This window comes from Epargyreus clarus, unplaced genomic scaffold, assembly GCF_041222505.1.
Source record: "Epargyreus clarus isolate Ecla_fem2 unplaced genomic scaffold, WU_Ecla_fem_2.2 ptg000011l, whole genome shotgun sequence".
Taxonomy (NCBI): domain Eukaryota; kingdom Metazoa; phylum Arthropoda; class Insecta; order Lepidoptera; family Hesperiidae; genus Epargyreus; species Epargyreus clarus.
The window spans coordinates 7,576,670-7,591,456 of record NW_027332219.1 but is presented as its reverse complement, the minus strand read 5'-3'; the positions used below and the strand labels follow the sequence as shown (position 1 = coordinate 7,591,456).

The window sequence follows — 14,787 nt, the reverse complement described above, 5'->3', positions numbered from 1 at the left end:
CAACCATATTACAGTATTTATAGTCATAATACAAGAAATATCTACAGTTATAGAAAGTTTACTTTTACTCTCATCGTAGTTAGCGTTATTATATTTGAACTATTTTTAACACAAAGCTAAATACATAACTGCTGCTATTTGGTTGAATATATTTGACCTGTAAGATATATCAAATAGCGAGAAGTTTCTGTTACATACATTACATAATATGAGCGTGTACCATAAATATATTGTAACAAATAAGCGAGATCAATAAATAATGAATACAAATACCACATTATCAAATTGATTATAAAATAAAAGGTGTATAAAAATATAATTAAAAAAATATCTACTCAATTTAAAAAGGAGAGGACTTTTTCGCTTCGAGCACTGGCCATACTTATCTCGATCGCCATTGGTAACCGTTGTGTCAACAAAAAAATAATGTTTACGAATGGCGGCGAGCGACAAATTCAAAGTTGTTCGTGAAAATTGTGATGAAAAATTCTATTTCTTTGGTTAATTTAGTTAAATAAGTGTTTTAAGTGATGGGCAATTGTTGGGTTTTCCGTCGTAACCGCATACGCAGGCATATTGTGTTGATAATGATAGGTTTGGATAACGCGGGCAAGACGAAAACAGTGAATAATTTATCTGGTGAAAAGGATGATAAAGTTTTGCCCACCGTTGGGTTTAAGGCTGTGAACTTGGTGCATAAGGATACACCAGTGACGATATATGACTTGGGCGGCGGACCAGAGTTCCGGGCGATCTGGTCGCAGTATTACAGCGAGGTTCATGGAGTTATTTTCGTGATAGATTCCAGTGATTTCTCGCGGCTAGATGAATGTAAATCGGTTCTCGAAGAAGTGTTGTCGCACGACAAAATATCGGGTAAGTATCGTGGAGAATTAATTAGCTTATCAGCGCGTGCATGGAGAATTGTGATTCAATATGCGGGTTCCACTTCAACTCAAGTGTTACACCATATATTTTCAGAATTGATCGGTACTTTTTAATCTCATCAAGTGATTTCATCCTTCATGAATCATACTTTACGATCAGTCATATACTAATGTTTAGTCCTACTTACTGTTTAATGTGAGGGTGACTGGATTGGTATTTATAGGCAAATTTTCAGGGTTATCAAACCCTGAATTTCGTATGTAGTTGCCATTAGGTTGCACTTAAAACCATCACAAACACTACAATATTACACATTTATTCTGTATTTTAATCACAAAACTTGGGGTTGGGTGTGGTCTACACCTTTTGCTATTCCTACCTTCATTTGGTAAAAGATTTTGAATGTAAGTATAAAAACATAATTAATTTTTAAAAAAATCGGTACTATATGTGCTTGTACTTTTCTGAAGGCCAAACTTTTATGTACTTACCTATAACAGCATTTTTATTTCATGGTGATCTGAAATATAATTGAGAATTACAATGTAGTATCCTTCTTCCCACTCGTCGGCATCGCGATTGTTTAGCCTTTAAAAACAAAAAAAGTTTAAAGACCACTGACACTGCGTATGACAGTGACAGCTCCGGATTCCTCACTTCTTTTTCGCGCTTCCAAGGCATCGTGATACTATTTTTTCAAAGTTTTGTTAAACGTGTATAGTGAAGCAAAGCTAGTGAAAAAATGAAGAAAATGGAAACTAGGAATGAAGAATCACGTCCGCGTAGTTGTAGTCGCAGTATCAGGAATTTACGAAGCAATTCTTCGGATTGGATCACCGGTTCAGAGGTTATGTACAAATTACTTACCAGGTATGTAAGAAAATAATGCATTATTCACCTTTTACAGTATGTGTGCACGACTATAAAAATGCCTAAATAACTAACATATTCTCAGAAAGAAACTATATTGTTCGAAAAACTTTTTCGTATCTACAACTTCAAAACTATTCATGAACGCCAATCTCGCTGTTGCACATTACAGACACCAAACGGTGCTCATATTCGCCATTAACCGTAAGATGCTTGCATTTTTATGCATATAATTTAGCAATTAATGGTCCAAATATAAAATGCACCCGAGCCATTGAGTACGAGATACTCGTTGCGTCGCTTTGTCGACACTAAATGTTTCCCATGTTCACCATTAAGCACGAGATGCTGGCCCTAACATTTATATGTGGCAAATGTTCAAATATTCAAAGAGTCACAACCGTCGAGTACGAGATACTCCTAGTGTTACTTTGTTGACACTAAACGGTTCACTCATTCGCCATTGAGTACGAGATACTCGCGCTAACATTTCTATGTGGCAAGTGGTCGAATATACAAAGCATCAGAACCGTCGAGTACGAGATACTCCAAGTGTTACTTTGTTGACACTAAACATTTCACTCATTCGCCATTGAGTACGAGATACCTGCGCTAATACCTATATGTGGCAAATGGCTTGAATGCTTCCATCACTAGCTATTGCACTAACAATACACAGTATAAAGCATGAATGATTTATAAGCACCAAGCTAGAGCTGCTACAACACAAGGTTATGCCAACCCTGTTATACCAACTCTGACAAAATAATTTTCAGAACCAGCTATAATTTCAGGAATCATTCATGGAGTTATTGCAAATAGCAAAACATATTTGTAACTTTATGACAAAACAGTGTCCTAACAGAAATGGAAAATATTATGTCAACATACTGGGACAACGAGTGAATACAATAATATCATCAGAGTTCTCTAAAATTGGGAGGTATGTGTGAAGCAACTGGATGAATAACATATTCCAATGAGAACTGAGGAAATCAACCTGGTACATTTTGATGGTCTTCTCAGAATAACACTTTAACTAGTGCTACCTATAAAGGTCATAATAGGTAATTTATGCTCCACCACAATACACACGATAAAAATATGTGCAATACATGGTGGCGAACAGAAAATAGGAATCATCACATTGCTGGTGCGCTAACCCATAACAAATATAACCCCGTGCATATAAGAATCTTATCAGGATTCACCGCACAGCATGATGCTCATGAGCTCATGTAACGGAATCATACTGAAGACATTGAAACTCACTTAGCTGCATTACAAATGATAGAAGACTAACTATCTTATCAGAAAACAATGTCTAAAATAGACATTTGTGGCATAAATGTTTTATGCAGCACCCCGTTGCCAATTTGAAATTGGTTGAGATTGGTCGTTCCACACAAATCAATTGTGTTATATGATATTAAAATTTAATATATGGCGTCAAGATAAAAATCTTACAACATTGATGACAAAATTATCTTTGTATACTAGTTAATCCAATGCTCGATCTCAAATGGTAATAGATGTGCTCCTCACATTATCACATACACACTGGTGTATATACATGACAACTGTTTCATGTTAACCTGAAATAGAACAGAAGGCATGCTCTCTCAAAAGAACCACCTCAGGAGGACAATGATTAAGCAAACAAGACTCCGGCTTATTGATACTGACACATATCTGTCCAATATATTTTTAGTAACATGAAGAAAGAATACTATAAGTATCTCATATATTGGAACCAGCGTCTGAAGTCCTAGCTTTGATAGTAGCATTCTGTGTTAATACCTCAACACAATTGAGCAGAGTTCATTGATTTGTTATGGATACTCTATAGTTCCTACTCAATTTCAGCTGTTTTATAAGCAAATACTATACATGGCTCAAAGTAAACAATATTACATGGGTTATATTGTAGTACCTCTTACTCACATATATACAAGTTATGTATAATAAAATTTAATCAGTTACCAGCTATATAAAGCTGTTTGATTTGATATCTTGTGGGCTAGGTATATGAATATCCTAACATACAGATTAGGTGTATTTCAAGATATTGCGGATTTCAGGAAATACTCGTATTATTAAGGTATAACTCTAAGGAGATTTGTATCAAGGAGTACAATCAGAACTATAATGCACCACTTAACTACTGGTACAGAGTACCTACTTAAAGTCATTGAGCTTACATAACATATATAACTCTATTATATATAGATGTAACTTGAATTGAAGTTTTTAAATTATCTATTTAATACACTGGTTTACAGTGATAATCAATCCAGAAGTCTGGAGTTGTCTTTGGACACAAATACCTTTATGATTTATTCTAAGGCCAGGTACTATAACAATACCTGCAATACTATAACAATACAAATGTGCTAAATAATAAATGTCCATACTTGTAAATAATTCAAAAACCTTGTTTAGTATTACTTATTTATATGGCATATGTGACATAAATGCAAATATGTGAATGTCAAGAGTGAACTTTATGTACAAATGTGAGAATTTATACAAAATTAACACTTTGGATTTCGTTACACTTATGTTTCAGTGACTCAATAGGAATAAATACAGTAATAATTAAAGGTTTGGAAGTTCAGTCCACAAACATATGGGTAATTATTAAATATCTGCACATATTTTTCACTTTTACATGTACAGTAAAACTGCTTAAAATATGAGGCTGATCATCATGAAAAAATTGACTAAAGATTATTGGTGCCTATGTAATGCTCTACAACAGAAGCCTAGTACTCGCAACATTACAAAAAGCAATCAAATATTAATATACTACTTATATTGCTGCTTAAACATTTCCTTTAGCAACACCAGGTTTATATAGAAACATGCATCATACATTTATACACCAGTCATCAGGTCAAAAAATAACACAGCAGTCCATTAATCCTGGAATAAAGACAAGTATAATATGAGAATTGCTATTGCACTTAAGTCTTCATAATGTCTATGTTAGTTACACTAAAACTGAAATTGTTCTCATTTCATAATGAAGCTTAGGCTAAGGGTAAATAATGTCCACCTACCGTGGTGGACATTATGGTGAATATGTGACACATTAATGATATAAAAGTAATAACAATATTATTATATCATGTGAATGGCCAGCCATTAATATGATATCTTCTTTGGGTCTTTTGTGCCTAGTGTGTATACCTAGATGCTCTTATAAAACATAAAACAAAGAAAGTAAGCTGCATGTCCAATCAATTTTCAAATGTAAATCTAGCATCCCTAGAATTAATAGGAATTCCTTAGGGGTATGTGTGATGAACGTTACTATATAGGACACACATGGCAGACATCTGGCCTGGAACAAAGAAAACTATATTATATATACAAATTATTATTATAATTATTATATATACAAGATTTATCTACTTTCCTTTTCTTAAAGAATTAAGATGGAGAAAAATGTGGGTAATAACTTTATAATTTATCACTGTCAGAGCTGTAACTAGAACCAGTTGTGTTAGTAATCATTACAGGCTAAGTAAGCCAGAACCCCATGGAAGTTATAAAATATTTGACTTATTAAAACTGAATTAATCCTGGGAATGCTCAGCATAAATACTTTTGAGTCAAGATAAGCTTTTCTGGTTTAGTCATGAATGGGGTTTGAAATAATCATATACATAAATACTGCTATGAAAACTGATATCAACTTTTACATACACATAACTGATAGTTACACACATTTTTAGGAAAAGATGTTAGATGGAAAGTCAGATTGGATTTCAAAAGGAAACACATCATAAGCTTTCCAACCAACCATATAGATATGTAACTTTACAGAGGGCATGCATAAGCATGGTACAGCAAAAAGTATAAGTAACTTTTGCAAATCTGATATATACCTACAAAAACAGGAAGTCATATAAAACTAAAATGTTTCATTGATCTAAGAATGATCATGTCCCTCCTGAACATGCACACTAATATATAGAAACAAAATAACACCCAATATTATACCGGGTATACCTACAACATAAAATATAAATTTATCTCACATGGGGCATATATCATCCCAAGATCAAATCAAATACCCAATCATAATTTGTCAATAAATAAGGGTATTAATTCCTTAATATTCAACATGGGATGGCTTCCTATTTTAATAATATTGGAATACATACAATGTACCTACTGGTACATTTAAGTATAGTATTATATAAAAGTACATTATTATATAATGCACATAACATATGAAACATATTTATACACATATTGCTATATAGCAAAGGAAATAGTATTATTTGCGTCAATAAAATTGACCAAGTAATTCATTCTACACATAATTATGACATACTATGGAGGGTAGAAAACATATTTTCGACCTTGTATGTATTTATTTTTTGCAAGGTGCAAAAGCTTGAATTGAATAATTATTAACACTGACTAAATTACAATATTACTATTATTATTATTGGCCAATTTTAGTAATAATATATTTAGAGAAAAATATTGCATTATTATTGCACTGAATATTATTTCATCTAATTCAGAGGGAATCTCACTTAGTACTATGTGTTTCAGAACATTTCATCCATATTATACAGTAAGAGTAAATATTCAGTTAGCAATCCTAATAATTATGTATATTTTATAATTATACCTAATTAAGAGAAAAATTTCTTATTAATATGATATTTTCATATTGTATTTTTATATATATGGCACGACTCATGATGCGAAGCATCAGAGAGTGCTTTACGATCGAAAAATTTTTTTTTTCGCTTCATTTTGGCGGCTATATATATTTTATTATTGAGAATAAATCTCACCAAGCACTATGGATTTCACAACATCTCATCCATATGATGCAGAACAAATAAATATTCAGCAATGTAATTAAATCCATATAATAATATATATGTATGGTAATAAATCTTTTATTTAATTACATGTCCCATTGTTGCAGTTGTCTCTAAACATCTACATTGTAATTCTCAATTATATTTCAGATCACCATGAAATAAAATTGAAAATTAGACGAGCTTACCTGTAAGCGAAGTCTGATTGTAATTTTATGAATGGTGATCTGAAATATAATTACCCACCCTCCCAAAAATCAAAACCCATACTGCAACAATAAGAACAAGAGTCTCCTAGATAAAGACAGCATGCATATTATCAAGGAGACTAAGTTGGAAATGATAGACTCTAAATTAAGTGAGGAATCCGGAGCTGTCACTGTCATACGCAGTGTCAGTGGTCTTTAAACTTTTTTTGTTTTTAAAGGCTAAACAATCGCGATGCCGACGAGTGGGAAGAAGGATACTACATTGTAATTCTCAATTATATTTCAGATCACCATTCATAAAATTACAATCAGACTTCGCTTACAGGTAAGCTCGTCTAATTTTCAAATATTTGCTCCTATTACAAAAGTGTAAAAATATTTGCTACAATGGTGTGAAAATTGTATACATTAAACTTAGAATAGTGTCTACTGAGGTCTGAGATTCCTGTGGCTGACCCAGGTAGGATGCAATTCTATTCAAAGCTGATTCCATGACATAGGCAGCAGTAGTCCCTTACTATCACAAATTCTATGGTTCTTTGCTATGTATATTTAAAAAAGTTTTGTTTTAAGAGAATACAAACAAAATGAGCAATTTAAAGGTAGAACTACCTAGTATAGCACAACTGGGCAAGTACCACTGCTACACCTATCTTTAAGTGTGATGGTACACTTATTGCAATGTGATTTTATAAACAAGATGCAATAATAATGTCATAATTAAATTAATGTGTAGTAAAAGTGAATTAATGCAATGAAGTTCTAAAAATAATTATCACATAAGTTAAGAAATTATTTGAATAACAATTAAATTTAAAATAAATATAACTTGTAAATAATGCCAATTTTAAAAGATATTGCCAGATATTGCCTTGTTAGGGTGCTTTAAAAACCCACAACAGGACAGGTTGCTTAAGAACTATCTAGGATATCCCAGGACACCAGAAAAACCGGGACATAGCCTCAAAAAAATGGACTGTTGGTAACTTTATGTTAATCAATAATCACCATCAACATTACAAATAATTATGGTATTCATTGTAACTTTTTAATCTTTAATTGATAAGAAATAATTAATTACTTTTTATGCATTTACTAATTAAATTAACAGGAAAACCGGTGTTGGTGCTAGCGAATAAACAGGATAAATCCGGAGCCCTGGATGACATTGATGTTGTGGAGAAACTTAATATTGAACCCTTGGTCAATAGGTATTTTCTTTTTTTTTTTGTATTTACTTTCTGAGCAAATCACCTTCTACTTATCCTCTAGCAAAGATTTCTAGCTGATGGCACGATAGGGGAAGGGGGGGGGGTAGGGGGGCAGTTGAGACATGGAGCAGTGTTTTTGGATTTCTAGGTGGTGGGAAGGTCTGCAGTTGCTCCCTTGGCGACGTTAAATGAATAAACCTAATCTGTAAGAATTTTTGGGATCTCTAAGACAACTTCCCCTGCTTGCTTTCCCTTCGCGGCGCCCTTGCGCTTCAGGTTCCTAGCTGTAGAAACATGCTGTGACCAGTGAGGGCTATCCTCACGTATCCGCTCCGCCATTCGTTATTTTTCATTTGGATGTCTGAATTTATCCTCTGTACGATAAACATATTAACAAAATTCGAACGTTGACAGGTAAAATTTTGCATCTGCCGTCAATGCATTTCTAATGTTTAATTATTTCTAATCCAATTCCATAGATACAGATGCCCAACCTTAGTCGAGTCGTACAGCGCGTACCCTCCAGAAACGAAGAAGAAAATCAAAATAGATCCGGGCTTACGTCGCGGATACCAATGGCTCCTCAACTACATAGTCCGCCGTTACGGTGACATCAACTTGCGCGTACAGACAGACATACACGCGGACTTGGAGCGACGCAAGCGAATGCTGAACCGAGCGTCGAATAGAGCTTCTCAAACTTTCACGGCGATCAGCGACGACATCGCCACGCAAACCGGGTTTGAGAATCCTAATTTCGAGCCGCAGAAAATTGAAAGAGATAAGAGTTTAGATGACGGTTTGATCGTGGTGAAGCCGGTCAGGAAACCGAATAGCGTTGATACGACCATAACTATTGAAAGTGTTGAGGATTCGGATAACACGAGTGTTAAGCCAAAACTTTCGCCGCTGTTTGGTCGTGCAAGTAATAGTTCTACGTCGGAAACGGTTAAGATAGAGTTGGAACCGCGCAATGAGTTCAGGAAGTTGTCGCCGATTGTGAGGAAAAAGAGTGGAGCTAACCAACACATCGATTTCAAGGACCGACCACAGTCGAGCCCTACGTTTGTGAAGAATAAGGTTCGTTCTTATTTGTTTCGTGGAAGGTTTTTTATGGATCGATATGGTCGTTAGGCAATCAATTCTGGTTACCTTTGTGATTTATTTTAATAATAAAGGAGTAGCAGATGTGCATGCTGTCCAACTGATGGTAAGTGACTACTGCTATCAATGGACATCTGTAATCAACCCCAGATAAGATTAGATTAATTAATTTAATAAAAAGATTTAATTAATCGACTACAGATGTGCCGAGGACTAAGCTGGAATGCCTCGGAAATGTACGTCTCCCTTACCACACCCATCAAACTAGAACACAGCAGCGCTTAACACTGCTGTTATGAGGCAGAGATAGGTGTGGCGGTGGTGCCGCCGGACTTGAACCACAAAGAACCTTTAATTTGGCAATACATATTTTTTATCTAAAGTTATTTTTTGAAATGTCGATAATAATTAAATATCTTTCTTTATATATCTCAACCGGCAATAGCAAACAATATTCCAGACTGCATTCTCAAGCAAGAACTCGTCCATTCAAGAGACGGAGAAGATCAGCCGAGACGTGCTCTTCCTGGGCGACGGGACTCGAACCTGGGACCCGGCGTTCGACCTCCGCCACCGGGTCCTAGTGAATGATGCGGAGCTGTCTCAGATGCACAGGGAGATTGTTTTGACGGAACGTGGTAAGAAATAAAATGGTGAAACTTTATTATACGATTGTAGTGACGCCATGACCTCTAAGATTTTTTTTTAAATATTGTATTCTGGTTTGAAGGGTGTGGTAACGAAGACACAAGTATGTCTTCGTTAATTTCGTTAAGTTCGTTCATAACGAAGACATAAGTAAAGAATAAGTTATTCGAGACTTTGAAATTTATTTATTTATTTTTAATTTAAAGTGGGATAAGTTTTTCGCTGGGCGAAGACATCATCCCGTACAAACAGACTATTAAGCAATTCATCTCATAACATTGTATAATACGAGTATTTAGTTTTACATTTCCAATTTAGTTCTCAGGGTTAGCAAAGTGTCAGATATCATCCTCAGGTAGGAATCCTAATCATAATGGAGATTGATAACATGGGCGACATGCAGTGCACCTTATGGTAAGTGGCTACTGCCGCCCATGGTCATTTGTAATCAACCCCAGATAGGATTAGATATTCCTAGCCGAAGTCGGCCACAGATGCCCCGCTCCCCCTGAGGACTAAGCTGGAACGCCTCGGAAAAGTCTGTCTCCCTTACCACACCCTTCAAACCGGAACACAACACTGCTGTTATGAGGTAGAAACAGGTGTGGCGGTGGTGTCGCCGGAGTCGAACCAAAGAAAGTTCCACCTTCTAAACATTATTTTCACTTGATTGTCCAAGGTTTTACATTTTATTATGTAACGGGTACTCACGATATGCGTTTTTTATTGTCGATATTTCGACCCAGTTGCATGGATCGTGGTCACGGCGAAACTGAGGTGGAGGGGAGAAACCGTTGACAAATACTAGTGGTAGATTAATCTATCTACCCTACGTCTAGTTCGTTCTTTTCTAGGTTTCATATCACGACACACAACACTGACAATATCCTTACGCACCGTACTTTGCACTATTTGTGACTTGCATAGACTAACCACTGGATTCCACGTTTGGGCTAACTTAAAACCATCTTCTCTATTGAAGTTCCTAGGATGTTTCTTGATCTCTATTGCTTCTCTTACTAAACGAGGAAAGTAATGACGCTCAGTGGAGATCACCTGAGGTTTGTGTAATTCAATCCAGTGGTTACAACCTGAACTGAGGATGTGTTCGGCTACCGCAGATTTCTTAGGGTCATTATTTTTGACTACGCTGATATGTTCCTTAATGCGTTGTGATATGGCTCGTTTTGTCTGCCCAATATACGAGCTACCACAACTACAGTCAACCTTATAGACCCCTGGGCACTGGTATGGAATAGTATCCTTGGGGGAACGAAGATAGGCCGCGAGCTTTTTAAATGGCGTAAATATACTTTTTATGTTATATTTTCGATCTAAAATCCTCCCTATCTTATCCGTGACACCTTTCACATACGGGAAATATGCGGAATGCCTTTCTACTACGCTGGTGGTGTTATGATTCCGTTCAGTTCGTTTGGCTATAGTTGCGTGAGTACCCGTTACATAATAAAATGTCTCAATTCCGCGATAATTTTAGTCTAAAATCAAGGTTTTACACTTTTCTACAAATACTTTACAATAGGCATGATAACAAATTTTTAAAACCCCTTCTATAACGTACACGTACATGTCTACTGATTCCAAAAATCGTGTATTATTTCGGCAATAAATTCAGTATTAACGAAAATAATAGCATTTTTTATAGCCATTTTGAATTAAGCGCGAAAACGCTCGCGGGTGTAATGTCGTCCGTTGGTGACGTCACACTAGAACATCCCATACAAAAGTTCAAGCAATTCAGTGACATACCCAAAAATGACGTCATTCCCGCCCCGATTACCGTTTCAGACAAGATGGCCGACTGCAGTATTTTATACTTTCATTTTATTGAAAATATAATAAATCTTAAAGGATTTTTTTAAACTGGGTCATTTTTGAGAACCCTTTCGATATGTTGTTTTTACTTAAATCATTTATTCTTTGATTGTTTAATACTGTCATGATGCGTATTCTCCAGATCCGTACAGCAAGACGGCGTCATCAGACATAGTAACGGCTACGAAGAGTTTGCCTCAGAGCGGGCGACCAGCTTCCGCTTCACAACTGGTTAGGAGGCAGCTGGAGGTGTTCTCGCAGCACAAGAGACGGCTTAGTTTACGATGTGAGTATATTAGACGAGGACAGGTTTTGGAGACCTGGAAAACCTGGGGCAATGCAGCAATGGACGGTTTTGGAGGCCTGGAGGACCTCGGGTAAGAGAAGAATGGAGGCATTCTTCCCTTACCCGAGCACCTACCAACTCTCGCAGCACAAGAGACGGTTCAGTCTTATATGTAAGTATATTAGACGAAAAAAAGTTGGTTTTAGAGGCCTGGAGGACCTTAAGCAAGGGAGATCTATCGAAGCACAAGAAACGGCTGAGTCTCATATGTGAGTATATTAGACAAGGACTGGTTTTCGAGACCTGGAAACATTGAGTAACAGAGCATTGGAGGTCTTTCGCAGTACTAGAGACAACTCAGTTTACGATGTGAGTTGGTTTTGGAGGCCTGGAGACCCTAGGCCAAAGGAACAATAGAGGTTCCTCGCAGCACAAGACAGGGTTCAGTCTCAGACGCGAGTGTATACACGAGAGAAGTTGGTTTTGGAGGCCTGGAGGATCTCGGGCAAGGGAGGATGAGCATAGGGAAGCATAAGAGACGGTTCAGTCTCAGATGTGAGTATAAACACTAAAAGAGTCGCTATCCATCGGCCTTCAGTTCCACTGCTGGATATTATAGTCTGATTCATAATTAGGTGTCCAAAATGTAAACAAAGTAATGTCATTGTCAAAATACGATTACAGGTATTGTAAACCCTAACAAAATAACAAGAAACAAAACCTTTAACAAACTGAACAAAAAGTTTAAAGGAAACTTAAAAATGGCGGCACAAAAAATGTTTTGGATCCCGATTGTGCTACCATTATCACATTTTAATTTTCCACCATAAACATTGTTTTTATTATTATTACTGTATGGAACGAAATTGAGGCAATATAAATATTGGAAAATGTAATGGACCTTAATTTATTTAGATTATTATTTTATTACTTTAATATGGTCAAAAATAAGAAACTACCATTTGAAACATATTTTCTTGATAGGTAAACACCGTTGTTTACATTTTGTACACCTAATTATGAATCGGACTATAGCTTGCCAGCCCCACTGTGGTTAACTAATTGACGTACCGCGTGGCGGAGCGGTCACCATATCCGTCTGATGCGCAGAGGGTGCCGAGTTCGATTCCCGGCCAAACATATATCTGAATGTGATGAATTTATACAGGTGGAATTTTTCAAATGGGCATTTACAGTCAAATCCGAAACTAAGGATTAGAGAAAAATGCTGAAAGGAGTTACGAGGCTGGTTTTGATAAAAACTAAAACTGCATCATTAGTTTTTTTAAATATCTTTATATCACGGCGTGCGTAAATTGACGTATTACGCACGCTTCGCGTGCGCAAAACCCCCATTTCCGACCCCGTAATATAAAATTTTATACAACACGCGGACGAAAAATGTTTTTCTGACTCGTGTGATTGCAGTCCTCGCCTGCGGCTCGGCCTGCAAACTCACACTTGTCAGAAAAAAATTTTTCGTCCTCGTATCGTAATGTACTATTTTACGTACTAATATACAAAAAAATAAAAACACCCTCTATATTATTCCACTATCTGATAATGTCGCCTATAAAGATCAAATTCTGAGAAGTAATGTTATGTGACAAATTAAAGGAAAGGGAAAATTATTATGAAAATGCATTTTTTTCATACATTGGCATACTAATCCTTAAGGATTATACATAACATATGACTAATGTCCTATCTTTTTATATCCTTAAGGACTATACATAAGTACATAATCGAAGATTTTTTTGGTTAATCAACTAAATCTTCGATGTTATGACCATGACATACGGCTTAGTATGAGAAAATAATAGGTTGGCAACTTAGAGCTAAATCCGAAACTAAGAATTAGAGAAAAATGCTGAAAGGAGTTACGAGGCCGATTTTTGATAAAAACTAAAACTGCATCATTAGTTAGTAGTAAACGTATTCGATTCTTGGCAAGGGTAAGAGATATTTTAGAAAACTAATTTGATTTTATTTTCTATATATTAAAAATTATTATTAATTTCAGATATGCACCGTAACAAAACGAGCCCTGAGAGGGTGTCCATGTTGATATACGAACCAAAGGCTCAAAGGCACCTCGATAAGGGCGACTTTGAACAGGCTGCCACTAATTAGATCTTAACGGTAATATTATTATATATATTTTAATCTTATATTTTCATATGAGGCTGCTAGAACTAGAAACTGCTGAGAACTAGAGTGGAACTGCATTCTAATGATTTTTGACCTATCTGTATTTTTTTAATATAAAAATGTTGTATAGTCCGCGTAAAACTGCTAGTCCGCTCTGAATATAGAAATGAATCGCGTCGCCATAGCAAGTTGTATGACTGACATCTGCTCGCAACAACTTCAGAGCGGACTAGCAGTTTGGCGCGAACTATAAGTGGCTACTGCCGCTCATGGACATCTGTAATCAACACCAAAGGTTGGCAACAGATGCGTTGCTGCTATTACGTTGGAAAGCCTCGGATAAGTATATCTCTCTTATCACGATAAGTATATCTCCACTTCAGTACCCTTACTAGGAGTTTTTACGTTTCGACAAATATGACTGTTTTGGTATTTGTTTACGTATTGGCCCATACGATTTCCTAGTTCTGACATAATCCGCTAGGGGCGCTGATTGGAATTTGTATGGGTAATACGTAAACAAATACCAAAACAGTCATATTTGTCGAAACGTAAAAACTCCTAGTAAGGGTACTGAAGTGGAGATATACTTATCGTGATAAGAGAGATATACTTATCCGAGGCTTTCCAACGTAATAGCAGCAACGCATCTGTTGCCAACCTTTGGTGTTGATTACAGATGTCCATGAGCGGCAGTAGCCACTTATAGTTCGCGCCAAACTGCTAGTCCGCTC

At 36.1% G+C, this 14,787-nt stretch overlaps 1 protein-coding gene across 2 annotated transcripts; it reads left to right on the top strand.

Moving 5' to 3' along the window:
• The first annotated feature begins 404 nt into the window (after positions 1–404).
• On the top strand, positions 405–14,270 carry LOC140745767 (uncharacterized). 2 transcript variants are annotated; one of them, XM_073077662.1, is made up of 6 exons: positions 405–876; positions 7,929–8,028; positions 8,508–9,108; positions 9,578–9,770; positions 11,759–11,902; positions 13,926–14,270. In XM_073077662.1, exons 1-6 carry the CDS (start codon positions 531–533, stop codon positions 14,033–14,035), a joined length of 1,494 nt encoding a protein of 497 aa, XP_072933763.1. In that variant the 5' UTR covers positions 405–530; the 3' UTR covers positions 14,036–14,270. The 2 variants fall into 2 exon arrangements, with proteins under 2 accessions (XP_072933763.1, XP_072933764.1); XM_073077663.1 differs by having other exon boundaries at positions 9,593–9,770; positions 13,926–14,267.
• Positions 14,271–14,787: the final 517 nt, after the last annotated feature.

Bases quoted from the DNA above. Each gene is read 5' to 3' on its own strand.
- LOC140745767 (XM_073077662.1), top strand. From the start codon at position 531: ATGGGCAATTGTTGGGTTTTCCGTCGTAACCGCATACGCAGGCATATT. The intron at 9,109-9,577 runs GTTCGTTCTTAT...AACCGGCAATAG, and splicing joins CTACGTTTGTGAAGAATAAG to CAAACAATATTCCAGACTGC. The intron at 9,771-11,758 runs GTAAGAAATAAA...CGTATTCTCCAG, and splicing joins GATTGTTTTGACGGAACGTG to ATCCGTACAGCAAGACGGCG.